Here is a 27,705-nt window from a genome sequence, read left to right as displayed (position 1 = left end):
AAGATAAATGATGGAGGAGAGTTGGTAACGAAATGGACCCAGTCTGAATACAAATGAAATGAATACAGTCTTCTTATTTCCAAGAAGTCTACACAATTAGAGAATGTAGAAGATTTTTTTTTTATCGTTTGCTTGTTATGTCGAATAATCAATGGCACTATAACAAAGTCTAACATTGATTGATTCCGTATGGAATTGTCAATTGTGCAACTTATGCAATGACAACCACATATTCTTTTGGATCTGAGAGGATAAATGTCATCATGGTGGTCCCTCCGTGGCTCAAATGAAGAATAAATAATGGGCCGTAAACAAAGTTGTGATTGTGAACCACTGACCTAGAACTGAGGTGGAAAGCCTGGTGAGGCGAGGTTAGCCTAGAACTGCAGTGGGATCCATAATAACGCCTCCTGGCGCCTGTTGATAGCGTAGGAAGGAAGAGTTGAATCTATTGTTTGTTCGAGCGAGGAGGTTGTGTGTGACAGGCAGCAGACACATGATGCAGGGGACCCTTCCATCCATATGAGCTATAGATGATTATAACGTTCTTACCAGGTAGGATTATTGCCGCTACTAACCCGTCGTTTGTTGTAATATCTTACTATTTTAAAGAGTGACATACGTGGCTTTAGTTTAGAGGTAAACCGCGATCGGTAGGTGAGAGAGGGACAGAGAGAGAGAGAGAGAGAGAGGGAAAGAGCTAATGCCGTTAGCCGAGCAACAGTTAAAGGCTGTGATTCTGCACCCTTATCGGAGATGCGCGCCAGCAGCCAGCCAGCAGGGTGGGTGGGTGGGTGGTGCCGTGGTGGTGTCGCTAGCATGCGAAAAACTGTTCTTTTTGGTAAATAAATGTAGCCTACAAATCTTAATCTTAATCCAGAGTCTAGACTGTCAAGATTTCTTTGTCATAATAATCGGACAAAAAGGATAACACTCATCCAATATTGGCTAGTACAAATCTCTGCATTTTTTCACCTTATTATAAATGTATGGCGTTTTGTTGTTGTCAATAATATATTTATGCGTTATATATTATAGATACATATGTAGGCTATCTATATTTATGTATTATTGTGTAATACATCTCTGCAGTGACAGACGGCACGTCACGGGGGATTAGAAAAGAACAAAGCCCAATCGGCCATTGTTTTGAACATGTAAATTGGGGTCATATTTACTCACATACATTCTGAAAGATTCTGATTTGTAAAGGGAAAATACCGGTATGCTATTTGGAACCTTATCATCCCATAATGAATATGGGTGCATTGTGCCAGTGTTTACAAAAATAATACAGCAACAGTAAATACTTTATCTGTTACCTTTAGTGTTTGTTATTCTATTAAAGCATCAGGCAATCACTATACATCCTTTATAATTTATTGTTTGGGGATGGGGCTACCCTACCCATCTGTTTACATCTTGATACTGAATATTCCTTTTGAATAGGAGCACAGTACAAGATAATCTGTGTGGGCAATTTGGTCAAAATGTATAGTATACGCTGCTACTGCTAGCACCCCCTGTCATCTGAGGAATGGAAATGAGGGCCAGAACAGGTTATTTACTATTTTTTGTGAAAGTCCACTGAAGATCTTTGTGTGTTTTGTAAATCAGCTGAGGCAGTGAGTGCAGTGTTTACTTATGGACTGTCACATGCTGCTTCACATTGCGTCCATTTTGTTCTGACCCAAATACATCATCACATGACAGTGGTCAGTTGTCAGATTTTAGATGGGATGACTGACTACAGAGTAGACTAGACATGCTGTTGCAATGAGACAAAGAGAGAGCGAAGTGATGAGTGAGAGATCAAGACATAACATTTTAACCATTTTCAAGATTAACATGACATTGTCGTTTTTTGCGGCATTCGGACTGCCTTGGCTTTTACCCAAGCTGCAGCTGTAAACACAGCATTCTGAATCCAAATACAGTGGCTAAATGTCGTCTTTTTTCTTGTCTAGCTTTGAGCAATGGTGTCTTGTCGGATCAGCTACTTGAATAGCAGTACTAAATGGAATGTCAGACAAGAACAATGCTAATGACTCATTAGCATTGTTCTTGTCTTCCGCACTGCATTTGATTTGGTTAACTTGTTCTGCCTGAGCTTCCAGTATTCAAATGGACCTTTCTGTTGTTTACTTAGGCTACTAACTTTGCATACTGCGAAGTGGGTCGGTCGTCTATCCTAAACAGTTAAAATTGTCAGTCAGAGATCTCTGGTCAGGTCACAGACTCACAGGTGATGTGCTTGTAAAAGATTGTTGATGTTAACACTGAACAGACAATGCCCAGGGGACTTATCCTCCTCCCGCCTATATCTTTTCTACGTCTGAGCATAGACATGGCAACCTTCCCTGCCACTGATTGACCTGCCCTGCCTCTGATTGGCCTACCGACACTGCCAGCCTTACCAGAGTTTCCTCCGAGGGGGAAGATACAGGCTGGATAGTCTGCCGCGAGGTTACTCCGTGGTGGAAATAATAGAAGTTAGTATGATATAATAATATAATAAGTGAATGACAGCTTGGCACGCATAACAGTAACTTTTATTTGTGTAGAAGAGGCGCGTGTTACCATTCTCTTGTACTTTGTATTATTTCCCACAACGGAGTACCCTTGCATCTCGGAGGACAGGCAAGACGGGTAGTGTCGGTAGGCCAATCAGAGGAAGGCGGGACGTTACCATGTCTATGCTCGGACGTAGAATAGATATACGCCTTGGGAAAAGAGAGTCAGAGCTGGGAGGGCTTTGTCAGATGATGGATAAAATAGACCAGCAAAGTGGGAAAAATAAAAGATGAAAGACTGGCTTGCGCGTTTTGGCAACAGCCTTCCTCATGTTGCGTTCACACGGGCAGACGCAAAGATGCCATCTACCATTCATTGTCAATGGAAGCCAGCGACATGACGATGCAAAGACGCAATGATGGATGTAGCTGCTCCACATTAATGATCTTTGAGTCTTTACATCTGCCCAGATCAAGGCTGTTGCAGAAACGCGTAAGTGTTCTCAATAATATGAGAAATTGCATCTGAGCTAGTCTCGCATATTTTCTTTTGGAGTACCACGTTTTCCACTTTGGTGGTTTATGAGTTAAGTTATTATATTATATTTAAAGCTGAGCACCCACCTTAACCCAAGGGCAGTTCCCAGAGGAAGCACACCTGCTTTTCTTTCTTAATCAGCATTTGTTCTTAGTGAAAATGTTGTGCGACAATGTATAAATTAGGCTTAACTGTGTAGTAGTGTGAGTGTCACAGAATGTGATGCTGATGGGTTAGAGCCAAGCTCGTTGGGCAGTATTTTATTTGTGAATGTGCACAGTCCAAGGTCGTCCCCAACCTGATTTCAACAAGCCTTGGAGAGGCCTTGTACCACTAATGAGAAGTTATCTGGATGGATGGGGACATTGTTACTGACAACTACAGATTGACTCAGCAGTGACACACAATGTGTCATTAGCTTGGACATTTAAAACCATACCATCTATCTACTGGGGACAGGACACTAGATTTAATTTGCAAAAAGTGTGGGCAGACGAATGCAGGACGAATATCTGCGCCAGACAGTGATGTTAAATAAATATGTAAACTTAAAACAACAACACAGTTGTTGTTGTTGTTCACTAAACGATGTTGACATTACTGTTGTGTGTTTAAAGATGAATAATAGGGTGTTGCGTAGCGCTGTGGTGATGCTCAGTAAGCCGTTCTGTGAGTCAAACAGTATTAACATCACTGTTGTTATGTAAGGGGAAGCTGAGTCTGGCTGAAGGGCTATCTGTTTGCTTCAACTGACATTAACACACACACACACACACACACACACACACACACACACGCACGCTGGGTATGCCTGCCTTTGGCTGCCTACATGAGTTGACACAGGCAGGAACGCACATTGAAGGGTGCACCCTCTGAATTGAGATACAGGAAAGGTTTCCTAAACCACAAGCATCTCAGTTGCAGCAATACTAAAACACTGTTGCTCAGCCCATGACACAGACATTCATCTAGCGGTCATGCTGTCTGACCCACTTATTCAACATGTTTCTGCTAATATCCAGTCCTGGCACAGTGCATAATGTTATTAGAAGCTCTTTCCCATTCCCCCATCCCTTTTTAGATACCCCTCCTCCATTCCTTTAAGCCCCCTGACTAGAACATTCCCCAGAGTGTGAGAAAAGAAAACAGGATGTAGGAGGTTCTCTGTCTCCCGCTCTCCCCCCCCCCCCCCCCCCCCCCTCAGCCCTCTCCTTAAAACCAAGCAATAATATGTGGCACCCAGCCTAGAAATGGAAACTGCATAGGAGTCTCCGAGTCACTCACAGCAGCATATTATGAGTCACAGAATCTAGCGAGAATTGGATAAGCCGGACAAGTTGCCAGTTCGTGCTGAGGCTGACTTGTCAGCCAATGGCATAATAACACCCTTTAAAATTGATCCTTCTGAAATCAATTGAAGTACAGGAAGCTCTTTTGTCATCTGTGACACATCCTGAGAGCAACATGGCCAGAGTAGTCCTTCAGCAGATAAGACTTCACTTCACTGGCAGATGCTCTCTATACTAATGGCCATGACTCATGCTGATGAGACGAGCAGCTTCGCAACATCACTTTTGAGAAGAGTTTGTTTCCAATAAACATAAACCTGTCACTCTTCCTGGCCCTGCTCAACCCTGCCAGCCAGAGCTGAACAATTCTGTCCAGTTGATGGTTAAAATGTCTCCTAGTGCGAGAACTGTTTGTCATCAGTTTTAAATGTCAACTGAAGGAGTTGGTGAGATTGCAAATAGACAGAGAGGGCGACAGATGGAGAGTTAAGGGTGTCAGGCTGAATGTTATCAGCAGCCTGGAGTGGAGTCGGAGATACACTTCTGTTTTTTTTTGCAACCACACTGATCTGTAAGAAAATGGTCACTAAAAATATCCCTGGCCTGCCCTATGACTCTAGCATTATTGTCCCTTGCTTTCAGAAACCACAAAATGTGAACCTTTTTACATAATTATAACACCCAAAATGTATTTCTGCTAGCAGCATTGCATGCAAACATTATTTGTCATATCTGCCCTGTGCAATTTGTGATTATGAAGCCTAAAAGGCAAACGGAAATACAAAATACAAATTGTAACGTTTCGATTATTTCTGTGACAATTAATCGCCACGTATAAACATGACAGCCCTGTTCTCTCTCTCTCTTCCTTCACAGGTCAAAGAGCTTGGTTGATGTTTGTCCGTCCAGTGCAGCAACACTCACACTTCCCACCCAGTCAGTGGTGCGACTGGATGTGATGTGACCATGTCCCGGCCGTAGCCCCTCCATCCATCCCTGTTCCTGTCTGGTAGAGAGTCTGTAATGTATGAGTGAATGCAGAGGTCTACCCTCTACTCAGACAGGACATGTTTGAAGTCAAACCCCCCGCGATGGCCAAGAAAGAGTCCAGCACGGAGACGGGTAAGAGACAACAGCACATCTCATAAACTAAAAAGAGTGTACACATTTACACTGTCTGTGTGTGTGTGTGAGAGAGAGAGACCGCTGAGCATGTTGTTGTGCAATGTGCATCCCTGTGGTCATGTCTTTGGGCCTGATGCTATAGTTAGCCGTGACTGTCCCACTAAACCACATAACCGCTGAAGCAGAAGACATTGACTTGACCTGAGAAAAGAGGAACACACACACACACACTCTGCCTGCCTCCTCAGCCCCCAGTTGCACTTGACTGTAACCTACTCTGTACTGATGTTGGTTGACATCCAACGATTACATAACTCTGTTCTCCACCGCGGGCACGTTTCTGACTGTTCATGCATGTCCTACTCACTCGTCTGTAAAAAAAGTATGAGGTTGACTGACTGACTGGAACTTTTATCCAATTTCAAGAGAAAGTTTGTCGTGCTTTTTCACGCGACCACTCATACGAGACGGAAGTGCTTTTCTCACTGAGAAGATGGCAGATTACGCAAGATATGTCTTCTATGACCAGTGGTGGAAAAAGTACTAGTACTATTACTACTATAGAAATACCGAAAATGGCAAATCTACAAGCTCACAATGGGTCGCATCGCAACGCATTGTGAGCTTGTAGATCGGCTATTTTCAAATGGCCGAAATGTGTAGGGGTACTGTATGTTTTGTAATCATAATCAGGATCTACAAAGTAACTAAAGCATGTAGTGGCGTAAAAGTACAATATTTACCTCTGAGATGTAGTGGAATACAAACACCTCAAAATTGTACTTAAGTGGACTTCATGGCCGACCAAAAGTGTGTGTGTGAAATCTGCAAATTTTGAAACCAGTTCAGAGCATGCAGCACAGGTTAAGTGATGCATGAGCTGCAGTTGGCTATACATGACACCAGCTATTGTCTGTGCTGGCCGTGGCAAACTGAGTTGAATTTTGAGCACAATAGTACCTGGTATTGGGGCGCCCGCTGGCCTATTGGACCAGGCGCATACCACATTGGCGCATGCCTGACAGCGTGTCGCGGGTTCCAGTCCCGATCCCGACGACCTTTTGCTGCGTGTCATTCCCAGTCTCTCTCTCCCCGTTTCCTGTCTATCTATCTACTCTACAGTATGTCCTATCAATCAAAGTACCTGGTGTTGTATTGTAGGCTTATGCTACATTTCTCTCTCTCTCTCGATTGCAGACGAGGGTCTGGGTAGCAGCGGGAAGCACTGTGGTTCCGGGTCCTTTGGCTCGGTTTCCGCTGGCTCTGGCGCCTCCCTCTACCTGTCGGACAGCCAGGACTGGGTCATCTCTCCCAGCTGCTCCCCAGACGAGCCGCCAGCCCATCACCACCACCACCACCATGCCCTCTCCCCCATACTGGCTGAAGAGACATTCAGATATATGAGTGAGTCAGAGTGTGTGTGTGTGTGTGTGTGTGTGTGTGTGTGTGTGTGTGGACATGGAACGCTAGCGCTAGTGCATGATCTGTGCGTTAACTTAGGAAGTATCTATTTTTTTATGTTTTAAGGCAAAACATACTTTATAATTGTTTTAAAAGGTTTGATCAAATGGCTATAAGCAATGCAATGATCAACCTAGGGCTTTAGTTGAATATTAAGCTCTCTGGGCAAAAGAGCAGGGTTTGGACATTGAGTTTGGAATTTTTTTTATTTTTGTTACTATAATTATTATTATTATAGTTTTTAGAAAGTAGGTGCATGGTTATGATAGCTTAGAGTAGTCATAAACGTGTCAAAGTGTCCTATTTCTGTCTATGCTTCACTGACCAAAGCATGACCTGTGCACTAACATAATGTCCTGTCTTTCCCACGAGACATGGGCACTGTCAATCTATTTCTACTCTCTTTTTTGTGCCGAGTGTGTTCTGTCTTTTTCTGTCTTGTCTCTCTGTGTCTTTCTCACTGTTATTGATTTAGCCTGCAATGAAATTAGAGCAGCAGATGGTGTGTGTGTGTGTGTGTGTGTGTGTGTGTGTGTGTGTGTGTGTGTGTGTGTGTGTGTGTGTGTGTGTGTGTGTGTGTGTGTGTGTGTGTGTGTGTGTGTGTGTGTGTGTGTGTGTGTGTGTGTGTGTGTGTGTGTGTGTGTGTGTGTGTGTGTGTGTGTGTGTTGGTACATACACATAGTCACAGCTGTTTAGTGCATTAGCCATGCAAGGCTTTCACTTAATCTCTCAATCACTTTTTCTCTGAATTAAAGGCACACAGATAATCCTGGCTATTATTTAATGTAACCCAACAGTAGCTGTCACGTTTGAACAGCACTTTTCTCAAGTAGTTTACACGAGGCGTTTACGAGCGACCGTCTCTAATGCACGTTCTGTTTCCTTAAACCTCCCGCTTATTTGCGCGAACACGTGCCAACGGGGAAACTAGTATTCACGCATGCGTTTTTCAGTGTGTGCAGTGTGTGTGTGTCGCGCTTGTTGTGCGTCCGCGTCCTGTCCCAGAAGAGAAGCTGGCCGGTGATAAGTGCAGCTGTGTGCAAAGCCAGACCTAGTGTCACGAGACAGAGAGAGAGAGAGGAGGAGGAGGAGGAGATATGATGAGAGAGAGCTAGATAGAGAGACGGCTAGAGGAGAAACAGCAGGACGCTAGGGAAAGGGTTGTCAGGCCATGCCGGTGTTCAACATCCACAATGACGAAATGGATGAGCGCTTTGCTGTGGAAGGTGAGCCTCAGTGTGTGTGTGTATGTGGCTGTGTGTGTGTGTGTGTGTGTCACTGCAGAACATGTTGATACTGTACTTTCCAAGGTCATTGGTCATTGTGCGCACACTCAAATGCATGTCTGTATGTGTGTGTGTTGCTGTGCTGGCCACAGTGCTGCCTTGCATACAGTATAGGCCCAAGCAAGCAGGAAATGGTTCCAAGAGGAGGTGTGGCCATATGTTCTTGTTTACATTCAAATGAGGGACACACACACACACACACACAGAGGGGGGGGGGGGGGGAGGGGGGGAGGGGGGGGAAGAGAGAGAGAGAGAGAGAGAGAGAGAGAGAGAGTTTACTCACAACGTCAAGTTTGTTATTCAATCCTTTAGTTTGCATAATTATGTCCCGTGTTTGGTGGTTTGTTAAAATCTTCAGTTGACCTTGAAGTTTCAGTATGTGGTGAAGGAGGGGGCGGGAGGACCATGTGCATTTTCCACTGAATGAAATTCCGTTGACTTCCTCCACTTTGTAGTCGGCTGACCCACACGGTGCCAACTTCCAAGTCATGTCCCGCCGGACAGTGCCTGGTTGTCTGCCGACTCAGAGGGTCATGCCCACACAGGTCATATGTCCACTGTCCTGGGCAGAGCGGCAGTGGTTTATATTTGGACAGCACTTTGGCAGTTGTATTGTAGATGAGATCAGTGACGTTTAAAATATAGTAATGACTCTTCTTTAAAGAGTTGCACACATTGGAGCCGCCCAGTCGATTGGTATTTTTTTTAAATCCCTGACCTTTTGTGAAGGCTGTGAAGCCCTGTCTTCACCTCACTGGAGCAAATGTTTGCTTGTTTGCGCCTTTTATATTGCTTATATACTTTTACATTTGCTCTTTGTTTTCTTTTAACCTGTACAGCACTTTGGTTGACTTATGGTCATGTTAAATGTGCTATATAAATAAAGTTGAGTTGAGTTAAAACGCTTTTTATCTAAGTTGTTTTATTCTTCCTTGCACAATTTGAACATAGCTAGATGTTGTCACCAAAGCAAGAAGGACTAGTGAATAGCTTTAAATCTAAAGCAGTTAAGCCCCTTTTTTAAGTCCATCCAACTTTATCGGACTGAGGTGAAAACACGGAGCTGCATGATTTCATTTGGACAGCTTTGCAGCAGCCGTTGCATACTTTGACTGGAAGGCTTTATCAGATATTCTGATCAATGCAATGGCACTTTTTTATATTGCTGAGCACTGATTCATGTTTGCATCAATACCCTAGACACAGACAGACAGATATGTGATGTATGCCATGCTTTTTGTTACTGCTTAATGTAAGTCGCTCTGGATTAAGAGCGTCTGCTAAATGCCTAAATTATAATACATGCATGCATGTGTGCGTGCTTGTGCACCCTACCTGCCCATGTTTACATACATGCATACATACATACATACATACATACATACATACATACATACAAATACATACATACATGTGTGTGTGTGTGTGTGTGTGTGTGTGTGTGTGTGTGTGTGTGTGTGTGTGTGTGTGTGTGCTGCATACACATTTGAGGTGTGCGTGAACGAACGTGCAGCAATGCTGGCCCTGATTGTGTGACTTATTTTGGGGGGATGAGGTCGGGGTAGTAGGGTACAGTAAGGGCTCTGAAGAAGTGGTCTCAAGTTGCTTGTTGGCTGGACAGTTGCTCCACTTTTGTAGGGGGCCTATAAATAGAGCCCAATGCATTCCTGTGTAAATCTCATAATGACGTCCCCTCCCCACCACTCTTATGTACACACACACACATACTGTTCATAAACACAGTCACTAAGAGTGCAAAGTGGGATTCTTTGTGTCAGTCATTCAAAGTTTATTCTTATCATTCTCAATCGGTTGAACATCATTAACTTTTCTGTCTGGCATCAGAAAGGTCAAAGATAAATCAAAATGAAACGTTTCACTGTACTGTTCTTGACATAACTCCCCGACCTCGGGAGTCACAAATATGAATGGTACATTTGTAAATGATAGTGTTGGTTTTAAATGGCTTGGAACACCACGAAGGCTCATTAATGAGCTCCAGAACGTTCAAACCACCTTGACAGTCGGGACAGCTTCGTGCAATTCATTAATGTATAACTGCATTGATTCAGCATGTTCCCTTGGCTTGGGTACACCAAAAGCTTTACAATTTGTATTTTAGACAAGCCATACTGTTATCATTTTGGTCAGTGTGTGACTGTGTACAATTTGCCTTAGCTACCCTTTGCAATGTCACTATGGAACATGCGTACGTTGTGATGTCGATGCTGAAACGATATTGAAAAGATATAGTGTGCCATCTTAATGGGTGACATACAGCATTTACTTTCATAATTGATTAATCGGCTGATTATTTAAACAATGAATCGGATTATGGCACTCATTTAGCTATCACCTTATACATTATATTTTAGGTTCTTTTAGACATGTTGTACATTATTATATTTTGCTCAGCAAAGGCTGCTATTCAAAAAAAGTCACCTTTGTTATATGTGGTATTTTGCTTTGCAGGCCCTACTGTGCATGTGCAACTACCAGCCGATTGTAAGGGTAGAGAGATGGCTCACTCCTCTTTAGCTTAGTTACATTTAACACTGGAAAAACTATGTTTTAAGTGGAAAAACACTCACAATAAATAACAAACTCCAGCAATTAGTTGCCGATTTCATTACTAAATTAGTTGGCAACTAATTGAATAATCGATTACTATTAATCGATTAATCATTGCAGCCTTAAGTCAGGGCCGATTCATACTCCTATTTTACCACTGTAGTGCCGAAATGATTTCGGCTCGTCAGAAATTTTCAGTAGCACCGAAGGACGGCTCTACAGAGCCGAACCGACTTTTATCCGGCTCTAAAATAGGAGTATGAATCGCGCCTTAGTCGGTACACTGTGTATAAATATGTAGACTTGTCCAGCCTTCTGTCCATCTAGTTTGGTTTTATCATGAACAAAGGTTCACCGTCCTACAGTGTACTTAATGAGTTACCTATTCATTATCCATTAGGGTGATTTATGCTTGTTTGTTTGCCGATGTCTTTCACTGGAAAGATCTTATTTACAAGCGTTGTGATAGCTATTTCAGATTTTCAGTACACGGCACGCAACAAAGTATGAATCGTGTGTTTGTGTGTGTGTGGGTGTGTGTTGCGTAAGAGATCTTTGTTTATATTCTAGTGAGTCTGCAGGAGAAAAAAAAACCTTGTAAAGGAATGTGTGACTGCTGGTTTGTGACTAATCCACTGGGTGAGGAAAAGGTATGCCGTGAACCGAGACGATGCAGGTTGCCATGCACCTTAATGATGCATCAGTGGAACCATGACCGGATCCTTGCGGCTAAAGGGAAGTTGTTTGTGTCAAACATTGAGCAGAAGTGGAAGTTGCCTTAGAGAGAGAGAGAGAGAGAGAGAGAGAGTGAGAGAGTGTGTGAGTGTGTGTGTGTGTGTGTGTGTGTGTGTGTGTGTGTGTGTGTGTGTGTGTGTGTGTGTGTGTGTGTGTCTGAAGTGGTGTACAGTAACTGGATAGGTTTACATGTAGAACGTGTGTGTCTTCCTGTTTTGTGTCAAAGATAGCCCTATTTGTGCAGGGGGAGATGAGGATAGAGGTCACAGGAGGAAGCTGAGATGTGTGTGTGTGTGTGTGTGTGTGTGTGTGTGTGGGATTGTGCACATACAGCCTCAATCAGTTTCATGGCTGATGGACATACATGTGCTCTTCATTTTGTAAAGCCAGCTGATCTAGAGATTCTCTCCAAACAGGAGCAGCGGAACAGCTGTACACTACAGACCACTCACTCAGGTGCTGAAACCAGCCCAAGCTTTCTATACTACTGCCCTCTGTACAAGATATTAAATGGCAAAAGCAAGACTCATGCTTTATAATATTATCTTCCTGTGCGTCTCTCTCTGTTTACAATCACTTTCTTCAATCCCTATTCCTTCTTGCACTCTGTTTTGCTTCTCTCTCTCATTCCGTTTCTCTCTTTCTCTGCCTCTCTCTCTCTCTCTAGCGTATCTCGCTCTGGAGCCCTCTCCCTATTCCCACCCTGGCTCCAAAGGTATCCGTTTCTCCCTGTAAAGAAACCGCTGCTCCTTGCCTGTTAACCGAGCACGTAGAGAGGGGGGGGCTTCAGTCTTCCTGGTGGCCAAGAGAGGTGCACTCCCGACCGTGCCCTACCCTGATATGAAGCCATGGAAGTCTGGACTCGCCCCTCTATTCATCTCTTGCATGTAGATCGCGGATGGCAGACACTTAAGGGTCACCTAGCATAGGTCTGCCGTCCCACCGTAGACGGCTTACAGTGGCAGCATCATTTCACGTGTTTAATTTTAATTTCTCATTTATTTGTATCCGTGTAAGATTAGTCGGTGCACTCAGACCGCTAGCAACCGCGCATTATTTGTTATTGTCTGAAGGACACTTTGAGCTAACCTTGTGCTTCTAAACTTATATCACAATGGAACCTGAATATTGCATTGACCATTGACTTTAAATAACAGCTAGTACATTATAATGTTCTTCTGTTGAAGGTGTTCTTATTTGTCCATCACCACAAGGTCGAGGTCCTGATCCTCCGGTTTAGAAATGTAGAGTAAGCTAATAGCTAGCCTATACTGTATGTATTAGCATCTGAGGTTTTGCAGTGAATCTTGGGACATTTAGACGAGTATAATGTCTCGTTGCTTGCGGTCAGAAGGCACTTTAAGTAGGCTGGACAAGAAATTCTAACTGCCGGAAGTACACAACACACAGGGCTACAGGAAGTTGTGGTGGCCCTGTGATTTTGATTGACACTTCCGGCAGTTGTTCTTCGCCAGGCTTTATCTCCTTGTCCTTGACGTAGCTGGGAATGAGGTCGGGCTCGAAGTGAAATTGACATGCTAGTCTGAGCATGTACTTGTGTGTATATATTGGGTATATATTCATTTTATATTCATTTTGCATCATTGTTCGCTACTCGTTTTGTGCAGAGGTCTGTGAATGCAAGTAGGTGTTTTGTTGTGTGGAAAAAACGTGTTTGTGGCCTTAATAACTTGTATTTTCTCTCAGTCCTCAGCGCAGACCGTGTGGAGCAGATGACCAAAACCTACAATGACATTGAAGTGGTCACACACCTTCTGGTGGAGGTAGGTTGGAACACTCACGCTCACTAATAACAACACATTGGGTATAACCAGCCAAGAAACGTCAAGAAAACGCCTAGAACAGGCCTCTCTTCCGGGTTTTTAAACAGCTGGTGGATGGAAATCATGCTAGTGTGCGGCTTCAACTTGTAGCGTTGGCAAAAAAACGAAAACGCTTTGCCGACGCTACAAGTTGAAGCCGCGCATGCACTGGCATCAGCTGTCTAAAAAGGAAAACAGGAAAAGACGCCTGTTCTAGGCATTTTCTGTGTGCCGGCGCCCACACACACACTCACAGCAGCCACCGATTGGCTGAATGACTGACTGACTGACCTGTGTCCCATGCTCTGATTGGACAGCGGGACAGGGACTTGGAGCTGGCGGCTCGGATTGGTCAGTCGCTGTTGCAGAGGAACAACCTACTGCAGGAACGCAACGAGGCTGTGGAAGAGCAGCTAACACAGGCCCTGGATCAGGTAGAACACAGTCGGCACACGCGTGCAAGTTTGTTTGTATAGCACATTTCAACAAGAAGGCAATTCAAACGTTTTACCCAAAATACGAAGAGCATTAAAACATTGCAGAAGAGTTAATAGAATACAAAAGAAGACCGAATGAAGAATAAAACTGATAAATATATGAGAATAATCTGCAAAAACAGAAAAGTCTTCAGGTTTGATTTAAAAGAACAAAAGTTTTAGGAGAACATTTCTGGGAGTTTATATCGCAAGATATGCAAAAAAAGTATGCTGCTTCTCTCCACATAATAGCTTTGACAGAAAGTAGGGACAGAAAGTTCATGGGTCATGGCGTGCCGATGACAAAATTAGAAACACGGCGGCACGTTTTGTTCTCACTTCCAAGGGGAGATCAAAGCGTTCACTGCGTTCCCCACGTCCTCCCTCGCCCTCCAGGTCAACCAGCTGCAGCATGAGTTGGCCAAGAAGGACGAGCTGCTGCGCATGGTGGCCAGCGCCTCCGAGGAGAGCGAGACGGACTCCAGCTGCTCCACGCCGTACCGCCAGCCTCCGCACCACGGGGGCGTCAGCGCCGCCGTGGCCCTCGGCCAGCTGGAGGCGCTGCAGTGCAAGCTGCAGGATATGGAGGAGGAGAACCTCGCCCTGAGATCAGAGGTGTGCAGAGAATCGGAAACTCTTTGAGAGTGTACAAAATGGAACCTTACCAAATGGACCCTTTCGGATCCATTTGGTTCCATTTGTACACTCTCAGAGTTACAGACCTGTAAGGGTCCATTTGGAACCCCATATAGAGGGTATGTGCGTGACATCATCATCAAATCCGGAAGTTATGCAGGAACGCCTACTGAGTGGCACAAATCTACTTTATGGCCTTGACAACCCAGACAACCAAACAGAAAAGTCCTATCTGATTGCATTAACCCATTCTGACCGGGCACCCATTTTGGTGTCGGCATCATGTTATGCTTTAGCTATTTAAAAATAGCAGATCTACAAGCTCATATCGCGCCACCGAGTGGCGCGATACGAGCTTGTAGGTCTGCTATTTTTGAAAAAAATCGAAGAACGACTGACATTTTTAGAATCTGATCTCAGGTCAGAATGGGTTAATCAGACCAGTGTGTGTCCAGTGGAAACCTCGTATGAATCTGATCTCAGGTCAGAATGGGTTAACAACATTAAACAATGTTAAACTCACTTTGCATGTTGCTTTGCCACTCGATGTGCCATTCACTTTAAGCATGCGCATACCCTCTATAGGAATCGTTAAAGGGAACCGCTAAGGACCGGAATTGTTCAAGAAACGCACGCATTCAGACACCAAGGTGCATCGGTGCTGAAAGCAGTCCGGTATAAGTGGCCGTGCCCTATGCACACAACTATGCTGCAAACAACGCAGATTCATAAAGTCATAATGATGCCATGGCCAATGCCCTTCACACAAGCATGTAGGAACCTACTGCAGAGAGCAAGAGAGCTACCCAGGTTCTTGTTTTTCTCACATTTATTTTACACAAAGAGCTCCAGGCAGAAGCAGGTATCCACACACGGCTCCTGAAAACTTTTCTCCCTAGTGAAAAACACGTGTGTGTGTGTGTGAATGTGTGTGTGTTGTCCTCCTCTCCAGGCTTGTCATTTGAAGACCGAAACCATCACTTACGAAGAGAAGGAGCAACAGCTGGTCATCGATTGCGTTAAGGAGCTCCGTGAGTCACGGCGACACGCTTGCACACGCAAAACAATTATGCAGACGTGCACTCGCTGTTCTGCCTGGCATTTTAACCACTGACTGTGAAGCACTTTGTGACTTTGTTCTGAAAAGTGTTTTTCATATAGGCTGTTTTTATCATTTTATGCGCCCGTATCTTTTCCAGGTGAGTCCAACAGCCAGATGGTGGTTATGACAGACGAGCTTTCAAAGAAGAACCATGAACTCATGAAGCACCAGGAGGAGATCGCACAGCTCCTCTCTCAGATAGTAGATCTGCAACACAGAGTCAAGGAGGTGATGACGGGATGGAGGCAGGGGGGAGGAGGAGATGGGGGGGGGGGGGGGGGAGAGGTGAAGAGAGATGGCACAAGTAGGGCTGTCACGATTACAAATTTAAGTTGATTAATTGTCGCACAAATAATTGCAATTAACGATTGAATTCAGTTTTTTTTTTTGCATTGAACATTGGAATGTTACAATTTGTATTTCTGTGTTTATGCTTCGTAATCACACATTGTTGAAATGTTGGTTTCCTCTTTTTGAGTGGTGCAACCACATATGTGTTCACCTATGTGTTCACCTATGTGGCCATGAGCACCAGTATATGACTATGAGTACCAGTAGGGGCGCTGTTGTGCCAGAAACAGAGAGAGAGAGATAGTATTAGTGCTGCACTGTTGCCTGCTAATGAGAGAGAGAGTAGGGGGGGGGAGAGGGGAGTTGCACCACTCAGTTCACACGGTTGTGATTTTTAAATACATTTTTGCATTGTGGCTATAAGTGTGCAGCCTTTGTATTTATCTTCTATACAGGGCAGATATGACAAATAACTTAGATATACAAGGAAATCACAAGACGGGTTTAATCCTTTTTGACTGTGTGTGTATTGTCTTTGCAGTTGGCCCTCGAGAAGGAAGAGCTTCGAATTCACCTGCAGGCATCCAAAGAATCTCAAAGGCAACTAACCGCAGAGGTGTGTGTGTGTGTGTGTGTGTGTGTGTGTGTGTGTGTGTGTGTGTGTGTGTGTGTGTGTGTGTGTGTGTGTGTGTGTGTGTGTGTGTGGCTGTACTATATTTCGGGTCAATCCTTTTTTAATTGCTTGCAACCATCTGTTCTGTGTGTGTGCGTGCACGCTTTTCAGCTGAACGAGCTTGCAGAGAGGAATGCAGAGTGTGTGGGGATGCTCCATGAGTCCCAGGAGGAGATGAAGGAGTTGCGTAATAAGAACACGCCCTCTGCTGGCATGCGACGGCACCTGTCCTATGGACTATACCCAATGGTAAGGATAACTTTATATACCACACATTTTGTGTCCCGCTAAGCTGGTCTAATTTCTTTGTGTGTGCCTTGGGATCCCAATTTGACACACTGTAGAAGACCATAATATTCTGACCCATTGGTTTAACACTATACTCCTACTATATATATAGTCAGTGGCATAGCAAGGTGAGTTTAACGTTGTTTAACATTGTTTAATGCAATCAGATAGGACTTATCTGTTTGGATGTATGGACTGTTAAGGCCAGAAAGTATTTTTTGCCACTCGTTCCCACATAACTTCCGGATATGATGCTGATGTCATGCGCATACCCTCTATTGAAGTTGTCCTTTGTGTTATGATAAATACAACTGTGTGTGTGTGTGTGTGTGTGTGTGTGTGTGTGTGTGTGTGCGCTCTACAGGACTCCCTGGCAGCAGAGATTGAGGGCACAATGAGGAGAGAGCTCAGTGTGGAAGAAGAAACGTCGGTTCAGGAACAAAGGTTTCCCTTCCACCCTCCCCCACTCCACTCTATGAACTGTCCTTCTACTCTCCCCCACTCCACTCTATGAACTGTCCTTCTACTCTCCCCCACTCCACTCTATGAACTGTCCTTCTACTCTCCCCCACTCCACTCTATGAACTGTCCTTCTACTCTCCCCCACTCCACTCTATGAACTGTCCTTCTATACCCCCCACTCCACTCTATGAACTGTCCTTCTACTCTCCCCCACTCCTCATGAACTGTCCTTCTACTCTCCCCCACTCCACTCTATGAACTGTCCTTCTATACCCCCCACTCCACTTTACGAACGGTCCCAGCCATCTCTGTGCACTAGAAACTCGGGTGTTATTTTGTATAGTGGTCGGACTGCTTCTAAATGACAAATGGAACTGGGTGTACACGGTTTCTTTGTCATTACCGATTGATTATTTCCGATCAATAATTACATTTTCTGTGACTGATAACTTGGTCATTACCCACAGTGTGATAAATAGTATTTCATAACCCACTCGGTAAATCTACTTTCTAAGTCAGTCGTTCTCAAACTGGGCTGGGATCAGGGGGGTTCCTTGAGGAGGTTCGGCATGGACCTTTACTGTATACACGTCTTTTACGTCTGTTCTAGGGATGCCCTTGAACCTCTGCGGATATCCCAGAAGAAGGTCTTCCAGACGGTGCGCTCTGTCAAGACCTCGGCAGCAGCGCGGGCGTCCTCTGCCGTGCCCCCGATCCCCGGCTCGGGGCGGAGCTCTCTGGTGATGACCGCACAGCCCTTCACGTCCAATCAGGGGTACGTTATAACTACACTAGTCTGGTGTAAAAGCATTTTCAACGGAATATTGTGCCACTTGTGGTTCGTTTTAAATGTCCGATGTAAACTGAGCCTAATAATTAGCCCTTCGCGTAGATGCCACTTTTTGGCATGCTGTTAGGTAGGGGCATAAGGTTTTCAAAATCCATCAAACTACTTTGGCTCGCCCCCTAGTGGTTGGTTTGCAATGAAACCACTATTAGATTTTTAGTATTATGTTCTACTAGGGGACGACCTTTTACGCAGAGCCTCGGTTTTGATGGGCGCTGATGGGACGCTTGTTTTACAGCGCCGGCTACTACTAGTAGGGCGGTGTTATATGGGTGCATGCTTTCCGACATACCATTGGTCCAAACGACAACCTACCTCAAACCCTCACCAACCTTAATCCGGCCGTTTTAATGGACCCCTCAACAACCTTAATCCGGTCGTTTTAACGGAACCCTCACCAACCTTAATCCGGTCGTTTTAACGGACCCCTCACCAACCTTAATCCGGTCGTTTTAACGGACCCCTCACCAACCTTAATCCGGTCGTTTTAACGGACCCCTCACCAACCTTAATCCGGTCGTTTTAACGGACCCCTCACCAACCTTAATCCAGGCACCTGTAAAACAAGCGCCCCCTCAGTGACCATCGACTACCAGGCTCTGCGTATGGAAGCAGTATGGAAGCCTCATTCACATTCATTAGATCCCGTGATCTTTTGTGGCCAGATGTAATTTCCTGGTGTCTAGTATAATTATAGTAAAAAATTATAAAGAAATTGCCGTAAAATGTTATAGACATATTTAGACACTTGTTTGAATGCCCCGCCCCTGTCACAAATAGCTAAAATCGTTAAAACGAAAGAAAGCAAATGAAAACAGCAAATGTTTTTTTTTTAACACTCATCTTTTACCTTCTCTAATAACAACCTAAAACATGAACTTTGGTTAAAAAAAACCTTTAAATTGTAAATTGTGTCGCCTCAGGGAGGAGACCAAGCTGGGCCAACCAGGCTCCCCGGGCCGCAACGACCTGACCGAGGCCCTGCACCGCCTGTCGCTGCGCAGACACAACTTCCTGTGCGAGCAGCAGTTCTTCCTCACGGAGCGCGAGCGCAAGCTGCAGGCCATGGCCGGGGAGGCGGAGCCGGACGCCAGCGGCTGCGGCAGCACGCCAATGGGGAGCAGACTCTCCTCCTACTCCAACCTATCGGAGCTCTCGCTCAGCTCGGTCATCTTCAAGACCTTCCTGCCCGAGAAGCTGCAGATTGTCAAGCCCATGGAAGGTAGGGCACAGGCATTAGGTTATCTGAAGATAAGATGGTGGATGCCATTTCAGTTGAATCTGTTCATGGCTTTAGCCAAAGCCCCTATTCATGCAGAACAACGAATCACAGTCAAATGAACACACCGAGCGCCGTGGACGGAGATCTCCGTCTTTTCAAATCCATCGTTTCAATGCCACGGACAGAGATCTCCGTCTTTTAACGTTTTGTATTGATTCAGTTTTAGATCGCGCTATACTACTAGTCTATCAGCGTCTCCGTGTCTAGGAGATAAGGATGTAGTTTCCTGATTGAGCGTCATCATCTGTAAGCTTCCCAAACGGATGTGTAAAAGACACTCAGCCAAGTGGACACTATAACCAATACTGACGCACATGGACCTGTCTGGACAGTTTACGGGCAACTTTAATCAGGTCACCAGCCTCTGGCCTTTTGTCATGCAGCTAGGATTGGAAGACCACAATTCGAAAACAGAATGTGTTCGGCTTGGCTAGTCTCCGTATAAGCCAAATGTCCAGGGACACTGCATATTAATTAACATAATAATACATATCTATGTATTAACACAAATTTGGGTAATATATAAATACAAGAAAAAAAAAGTTGACTGAAATTTAATTTTAGATCATAGTAGCATAACCTCAATTATGTTTCTCACAGAAGGATTAGTGCTGTCTCCGTGGTGGGAGATAGTATACACTGTTGATATATTATTGTTACTGGATAATAGATATTTATTTTCTTTTTTTTATCAAAATTTTCCTTACTTTTTAATATGTTCGGAATAAATAAATAAATGAAATTAAATGACTGTCCGAAAGGGATAAGGGTAAAAGTCAACTTTGGTAGCTAATGATCAACTGTGCCACTTTCCACTGGTAGCCAACAACATCAACAAATGGTATCTTCTTTCAGAAACGGCATTGTCATAACTGGCTATAATCTATTAAATTCGGCCTTGTTTCTGTCTAAAATGTTCCTCTAAGTCCTATTTGTCTGGCCCTTAAACACTTACAGTCTCATATAACTATTTATGTTCATACTGGACAGTCAGTGGCTGTTGTTTCGGTCGGAAATGCAATTATAGGCCTACTGCAGTTAGGCTCTGGTAGCTAATCATGTTAGTTAGCCTTTGTTGGTGTTGGCATGCAATATTGAACCCAAATGGACTTTTCCTGGATAATACAGGCATTGTGAACCTTAATGACCTTAGACCAGATTGTACAAATGTATGTATGTTTCTATAATCGGTGGTTCTCAAACTATTTCATGTCAAGGATCCCTATAATTTTATGTAATTGGCCGCCGACCTCCATCTGAAAATGTGTTGTTCCAGTGACAGTGAACCCCTAGGGGTTCTTGAAATTAAAAAGTAAAAAATATAAAATCATTTCCTATAGACAAGAAGACATTCGTAGAATCGGGTCCTCAGGTTTTTTAACCCATTTTGGGCGGGAACCCCTTTTGGTGTTAGCATTATGTTATGATTTAGCTATTGAAAAATAGCAGATCTACAAGCTACGAGCTTGTAGGTCTGCTATTTTAACTGTCAGGATTCAAGACCTTTTTTAAAATCTGATCTCAGGTCAAAATGCGTTAAAGAACCACCATTCTTCTGTGCGTTAAGAGAATCTGATCTCGGGTCAGAACGGGTTAAATCCTTCTGCATTTTTCCTTCACAGGTTCCCTCACGCTGCACCACTGGCAGCAGCTGGCCACGCCCCACCTGGGCACCATCCTGGACCCGCACCCCGGCGTCGTGACCAAGGGCTTCCGCCCGCTGGCGCAGGACGCCGAGTACCGCCTCACAGACCTGGAGGAGGACGAGGAGGACAACGACGACGACGACAAGGCCAGAGGAAGACGACGGGACGAGAGGAGCCGAGGAGGAGGACGGCGGGACGGGCCACAGGAGAAGGGCTCCGCAGAGGTATACAGGCCCGTCGCAATGTTTCCATAACCGCTAGGCTTGTCCCGATCCGTGATCTCGTGATCGGAAATCTGGATGCCGATCGCGTCATTCTCGAATGAATTTGATCGGAAGCAAATGTGATCCCTAGTATCAATATTATATCCATATCGTACTATTGCGATATTGCACAAGTGTTCTATACAACTATAAATATCGGATTGGGAGAGAAAATCGGTATCGGCAGATACTCAAAATCAAATGATTGGAATCGGATCAGGAGCAGAAATCGCATAATCGCAATAATTTCAGATAATCGCAATTATTTCGTGCATAATCGTCAATCGTTTTCCATGTTGAAAAACGTTCTCAAGCGTTTTTCAAAAATAGCAGAAATGGCAGTAAGCTTGTAGATAAACTATTTCCCCTATTTTGCAATTTTTTTTTTGGAAGGAGCAAATTATAAAAAATATATGAAATGTGTCTGTGCTTTCTTTAATTTAAGTCATTTGTCATATCCGCCCCGTGCAATGTGTGATTACGAAGCCCAAAAGGCAAACGGAAATACAATGTAATGTTCCAATGTGTAATCGTGACAGGCCTACGAGGAGGGCATAGAGGAGGAGGAGGAAGGAGGCATCACGTTCAAGGCTCGCTGTTCGTCGACGCCGTTCGAGGAGAAGGAGAGAAAGCATCCGGTCCCTCTCCTCTGCTTCCCAGCGCTGCCGGGCTCTCCAATCACCACCACCTCCTCCTCCTCCCCCAGGGCTGACCTCTCCCTGGGTGTTGGAGGCAGTGATGTCATCGGAACATCCTCTTACCCGCCAGCACGTTCCATTATTACATCGCCGACGGCTCCCGTCCAATCACAGAGCTGCTTCACCCCGGCCATGACAACGACGATGATGACAACAACAACAACAACGGCAGCAACAGGTTCTTCCTCTGGTGAGCTTTAAAATCAAACCAGAAAGATTGCTAACCACCACAATTTGCGTGTGAAGAAAACTGAAGAGATGGTGTTTGACCCTAGCGGTAGGCGACCACAGCCCAATGACTATACACGACTCTCCCATTAATCAGGTATGCTACCATACGTCCCTTGGGGGTCCATATTTATCACTTGTTTCCCTGGTGGCCCATGCACGTGCTCCACACTGAAAAGCTTTCTCAAAACAGTACAGTCCTCTGCAGCAGAGTGTATATCTCAGAATGTGATTTGAGACGGACCTTTAATTAAGTAGTACCAGCCCCATAATTATTTTATTTCAGGCCCTGAAACGGTAAGGACAGTATGAGTCATTGTCCCCAAAGGGACTTCATTAGGATGGACAGGTTGTGCAATATGTTGTTTTCAATGCCACACCAATGATTTGCCATGCAACTCCTTGCAACCAAGGAGGTTACGAGTTGTTGCATGTAGTTGCCAGCAACCACAGTGCTGGCCCACCGTATACGCAAAATACCCCCCCAAACATGTCCTCAAAGTCATGTATCCAACAAGCTTTGAACTGAGCAGATTGGACTTGGACAAAACATCTTGAAATCAGTGAGCTTATGTTTTGTCATGAAGGCCTTCTTCGAGCTGTTTTGGACTATTGGCCTTTGACCTTTTTGACCAAAAGTTAACATGCCTATTAATTTCTCTCACACACAAGCCATTCTCTCTTGAGCTATTTTGCTCGATATAATATAAAGTTTAATGTTGTGTACGATTGTAATTGTAAGTGTGCGTGTGACGTGTCTAGTCCAAAACCCAGGGAAGTGCCAAAGCTCCACCTTCTCCACATACACCTTCACCACCTGCCGTATCCTGCACCCCAGTGACATCACCCAGGTGACCTCTAGGTATGACCCCTGTCTCCATGAATCCCATATAGAATTCAGCATGTCTTTTATGGAAGCGTGTCATGTCAATCATGCACCGAAAATCTACGAGATTACGTCACGTCGCACTGTGACGTGTTGTAATCTCTGTAGTTGGCCTATTTTCGGTTATTCGTAGTAGATTCTTAAGATTAATAGTATTTCAACGGCTAAACCAGCAATAGAATGCATGTTCAATCGTCCAGAAAATCGTGGCCGTCGCAGCTATTTCATAAAAGAAAAGGTTAATCCTCTGGCGTTATGTTTTAAAATACAAAATGACTAACCTTTTATATCAGGACTGGTATGACTTTTGTATAATATAATTCTACATTATTTTATTTTACGTTTATCCATGCATATAAGCTACTTGATTTAGACATGCACTCCGAGCTAATATATTAACCCATTTTGGGCGGGAACCCCTTTTGGTGTTAGCATCATGTTATGCTTTAGCTATTGAAAAATAGCAGATCTACAAGCTCATAGTGCGCCACCGAGTGGCGCGCTACGAGCTTGTAGGTCTGCTATTTTTGAAAAATCGAAGAACCACTGACAGAAAACTGTCAGCGTGTAGAAGACATTTTTAGAATCTGATCTCAGGTCAGAACAGTCACTCTGTGCCTCTGTGTGTCAGTTCCTACCCCCAGTCGTCGTCGGTGCAGCTGGCCAACACACCCAGCTCCATGCGGACCGGCCCCATCACCCCCGTCACCCCCTGCAGGCTGAGCCTGGGCTCTCTCCGCCGCCCCCCCACCACGGCGCCTCCTCCCGGTGGACTGGCCAAACTGGTCCGGGAGAAGGGCATCTCTGCGGCCCAGGTCTCCCGGGGGGCGGCCCCGGTCCCGACGGACAACTTCCTGGCGTCGCGTCCGGCCGAGCTCTTCCTCCAGGACGTCTACGGGCTGAACCTGGGCCGGGCGCCGACCCACCCCGACCTCCCCAGCCCCTCCGCGGACCGGGACGCCGCCTCGTCCCGGATGCCCGAGACGACGCCCAGGTCTCGGGCTCGCGCCGACTCCTCCGGCCCCCCCGTGGGCCTGATGGAGAGGCTGTGCAGGCTGGGGTTCTCCAAGGTGCTTCACGGGGCGGAGTCGGAGCACCCGCCCCCCCAGCACCGGCGCCACGACTCGTCCACGTTCGTGGTGGCCGCGGGCGGCGGCAGCCTGTTGGACGGCCTGAGGCGTAACCAGAGCCTCCCGGCGATGATCGGCGGGGCCGCGAGGGGAGGGAGCTGTAGCCCCGCCTCCCTTCCTCCCCCTCCTCACCCCACCTCTCTGGCTCTCCCCCCGCCTCCTTGGGGAGACCTGAAAGATCAGCGGAGGCGACCCGCTTCCGTCTCCCACCTGCCCGGCTCAGGCAAAAACTGACGAGCGTCCCAATTAATTACCCCCCCCCCGAATGACTCCCCCAGTAGGACCAGAGGGGAGGACGAGAGCCTTTTGTTGAGGGAATGGAAAAAGCCCTCCCTCCTTTTTTGTATGATTAGAATTTGAAGCACAACGCTGTTTTAAACGGACTGTTTTACTGTCATCTGTGTGTGTGTGTGTGTGTGTGTGTGTGTGTGTGTGTGTGTGTGTGTGTGTGTGTGTGTGTGTGTGTGTGTGTGTGTGTGTGTGTGTGTGTGTGTGTGTGTGTGTGTGTGTGTGTGTGTGTGTGTGTGTGTGTGTGTGTGTGTGTGTGTGTGTGTGTGTGTGTGTGTACTGTATGTATGCCATGATAAATTATTTTAAAGGCCTTGACTGCACGTTGGCGTAATTCCAGTCAGTACTACATCGACGTCAAGGAGGTAGGTGTATTTGACGGGCCACTATTTCCTCTGTGAGAGGCTCTGGATGCTCATGCATAGATGGAAGGAGGGAGGGAGCGCGTGAAGGGAATGCAAGTGAATAGACGAGGACTTGTGGATGTTGAAAATGAGGGGATTTGTCGGGAAGAGTAAATGAAGGGAGTTTGTCGGGAATAGTAAAAGAAGGGATTTTTTTTCGGGAAGAAAAAGATTTTAACAGGAAAACGAGGTAGAACGTGGACGAGACGGGAAGAGAGAGATGATAATGGACTCTTGAGCATCCAGGGCCTTGATGTTAATTGTCACACAAATAATTATGTAAGAATTGTGACAGGCCTATGAATACATTGTCCAGGGGCCCATAATAAACCTTTAATCTGAGGCTAATAGCTCTGTCCCTTGCCTATCCAGTATTATGATCCTGAGTTAACCTTTGTCTGACCACTCCCAGTGGGCTATACTGTACTTCCGGTGTTTGGTCAGCATGGTATTTCCAAAAGGACTTTTCCTTCAAGTCCCAGCATGCACCTCTCTCAGCAGGTTTGTGGGCCTCTAGGCTGAAGGCTCGAAGGTCTGTGACCAGAGAGTGTCTGGACCTAAAAGGTCTGCCATTGTCTTCAGGTTTTAGTTGAGGCCTTAAAGGAGAAGCCAGCACTGTTCTTGTACTGTATGTGTCCATGTTAAGCCATGTTTGTATATTATTAGATGCATTTTTTTTTTTATATGTGCAGTTTGCATTAGTGATGAGGGGGTTTAAGCTCATAGGGCTTAACTGCACGGGGTGAATACCAGTATTTGGTCCATTAACCAAAATATGTTTTATTTCATTTTATTATTTATAGCTCAGGCCCATGCTTTGTTCAGGTCCAAGTGGTACAGTATGCTGGCCCCAGGCCCCTATCACTGACCTCATTTTGGTTGTAAATTCAGGTTTATTACTTACCGTAGTTATTTCAAAGGACATGTGCTTCACATAATTTGCAGCAGATGGCAGCGTTACTACATGTTCAATTTCCCATGAGCATTTCTGGGAAATGTTAAAAAAGGTGCACTGTATGAATGAACGCTTTTACTGTTTAAGTGTTTTTTTGTGCAGCATAATTAGAATCTAACAACACGTTATTCCCAACTGCTAAATACAGCATTCATTTCTATACTTTAATGTGTTTTCTCTGAAACTTGAACACCCAATAAGTAGTTTGCAGTGCAGGTGAAGACTTTGGCATTGTGCTTCAACTTGACATCTGTAACTTTGATGCCCGATTTATATTTTGTTATGACACTGAAAAAATAGCAGATCTACATACAGTAGCTTGTAGATGGGCCATTTTCGGCATACATTAAGCATAAGATGTTGCAGACTAAAGTTTACCATCCGTCCGTCCATTTGATTTTAATACTAATTTATTGCACTTTGTTTTTAAGCTATTATGATGTACTATGCTATGATTTACTGACACTGTTTGAAGTATAGGAAGTCTACTTATTACTGATACAACCATCATGCATGCCTGTTATTGAAGGCTATAACTATGCTAATATTTCAGCACAAAATAAGATATTAATATATTATTTTGTTTGGTTTCCCAGATGTAGAGACCCACAAAAAAGGGAATCCGAACTTCTTTTTTTAACTGTTCTTTGGCGCAAACCAAAACTGTCAGTTTTTAAATACTGTACTAAATTAAATGCTTTGCTTTCACACGTGTTTGAATGTGAGGCATTTCCTCATATGATCGCTTGAAGGCAAGTCATTGGTTTGATGTCTGTTGTAAAGTCAGAAAGAGGAGGCACATTGGGGAATGATACCACACTATAGCGGTGTCATTGAACAATAAGGTTGTCATTGGGGAACGGGGGAGCATCATACCATAGGGTTGTCTTAGTTTTTCAAAGACATTATGTTCTTTTCTGATGTCACATGGTGGTTTTGGGGTCAATTCGGAGGATATTGGATAGATTCTGAATGTCACATGGTTTGTTGGTCACCAGTCAGAGGATGTTCGATTTTGTGATTTGCACAGGCTCCTCCTACCTCCCCTTTCAACCTACAATGCTTTGTAAAATATTAATGTTATCATGCATTTGCCTCTTTTTGTAAATAAACCAGTGAAAACAATACAACCGACTGTTTCATTACTGAAATGTATAAAGCCTAGGCCCTAGATCATCTTGAATACTCAAACTGCAAAATGTTACTGTACCTGTACGCAATGCACATTTGTATGACATGGTACAGAAAGAGATGTTCATTGACCAAGTATCTTTAGATTATACCAGTAAGACGCCTGAGGGCCGTGCACGCAAACTGCCTGGGTGACAGCAGACTGCTGGGCGAGCGCTGGCGCTTTGGAATGGGTTTGTCAGATCAACATATCCGCTTGGGTGACAGCAGACCCTCTGTCTGCAGCTATATGCCCTCTGTAACCGCATACCTGACAAACTACCTAAAAAAAGTGACCCCGACTCCCACAGCCACAATACAAGAGGAAGTGAGAACAATAATCTGGTACCACCCACTTTCAAATGGGCAAATTCTACTTCTACAGCACTGCCCAAGTGTCGAATGCCCTGACTCCCTCCCTTAAAAAAATTGCAAATCTCTGGCGTCCTTTAAAACAGGCCTTTCAGCATTTATTTTCCTGTGCCAGTTTTACTGAATACATTCTTTTAAATGGGATGTTTTAGCTTGAGTTCTTTTTACACAATACATTTACTTTTTTTTCTATCTCACGCCAGACAAATACCTCATATCACAATACTAAAAATACTAAACAGTCCTATAACCATAGAAATAGTTTAA

The 27,705-nt window shown here is 44.8% G+C and overlaps 1 protein-coding gene across 5 annotated transcripts; it reads left to right on the top strand.

Annotated features, from left to right (window-relative positions):
* Positions 1 to 431: 431 nt before the first annotated feature.
* On the top strand, positions 432 to 26,610 carry trak2 (trafficking protein, kinesin binding 2). 5 transcript variants are annotated; one of them, XM_083758672.1, is made up of 18 exons: positions 432 to 555; positions 5,217 to 5,462; positions 6,663 to 6,869; positions 12,186 to 12,233; positions 13,226 to 13,302; positions 13,659 to 13,775; positions 14,214 to 14,432; positions 15,406 to 15,484; positions 15,653 to 15,783; positions 16,388 to 16,462; positions 16,631 to 16,768; positions 17,172 to 17,251; positions 17,880 to 18,044; positions 19,040 to 19,338; positions 21,021 to 21,268; positions 21,847 to 22,195; positions 22,996 to 23,095; positions 23,751 to 26,610. In XM_083758672.1, exons 2-18 carry the CDS (start codon positions 5,408 to 5,410, stop codon positions 24,481 to 24,483), a joined length of 3,120 nt encoding a protein of 1,039 aa, XP_083614798.1. In that variant the 5' UTR covers positions 432 to 555; positions 5,217 to 5,407; the 3' UTR covers positions 24,484 to 26,610. The 5 variants fall into 5 exon arrangements, with proteins under 5 accessions (XP_083614798.1, XP_083614797.1, XP_083614799.1 ...); XM_083758671.1 differs by having other exon boundaries at positions 21,021 to 21,280; positions 21,856 to 22,195; XM_083758673.1 differs by lacking the exon at positions 12,186 to 12,233 and having other exon boundaries at positions 21,021 to 21,280; positions 21,856 to 22,195.
* The last annotated feature ends 1,095 nt before the right edge of the window (positions 26,611 to 27,705 follow it).

The sequence above is a fragment of the Protomyctophum parallelum genome (assembly GCF_964188405.1).
Source record: "Protomyctophum parallelum genome assembly, chromosome: 23".
NCBI classification, from domain to species: Eukaryota; Metazoa; Chordata; class Actinopteri; order Myctophiformes; family Myctophidae; genus Protomyctophum; species Protomyctophum parallelum.
The sequence above is the reverse complement of the archived record's forward strand: the minus strand, read 5'-3'. Positions and strand labels throughout refer to the sequence as shown.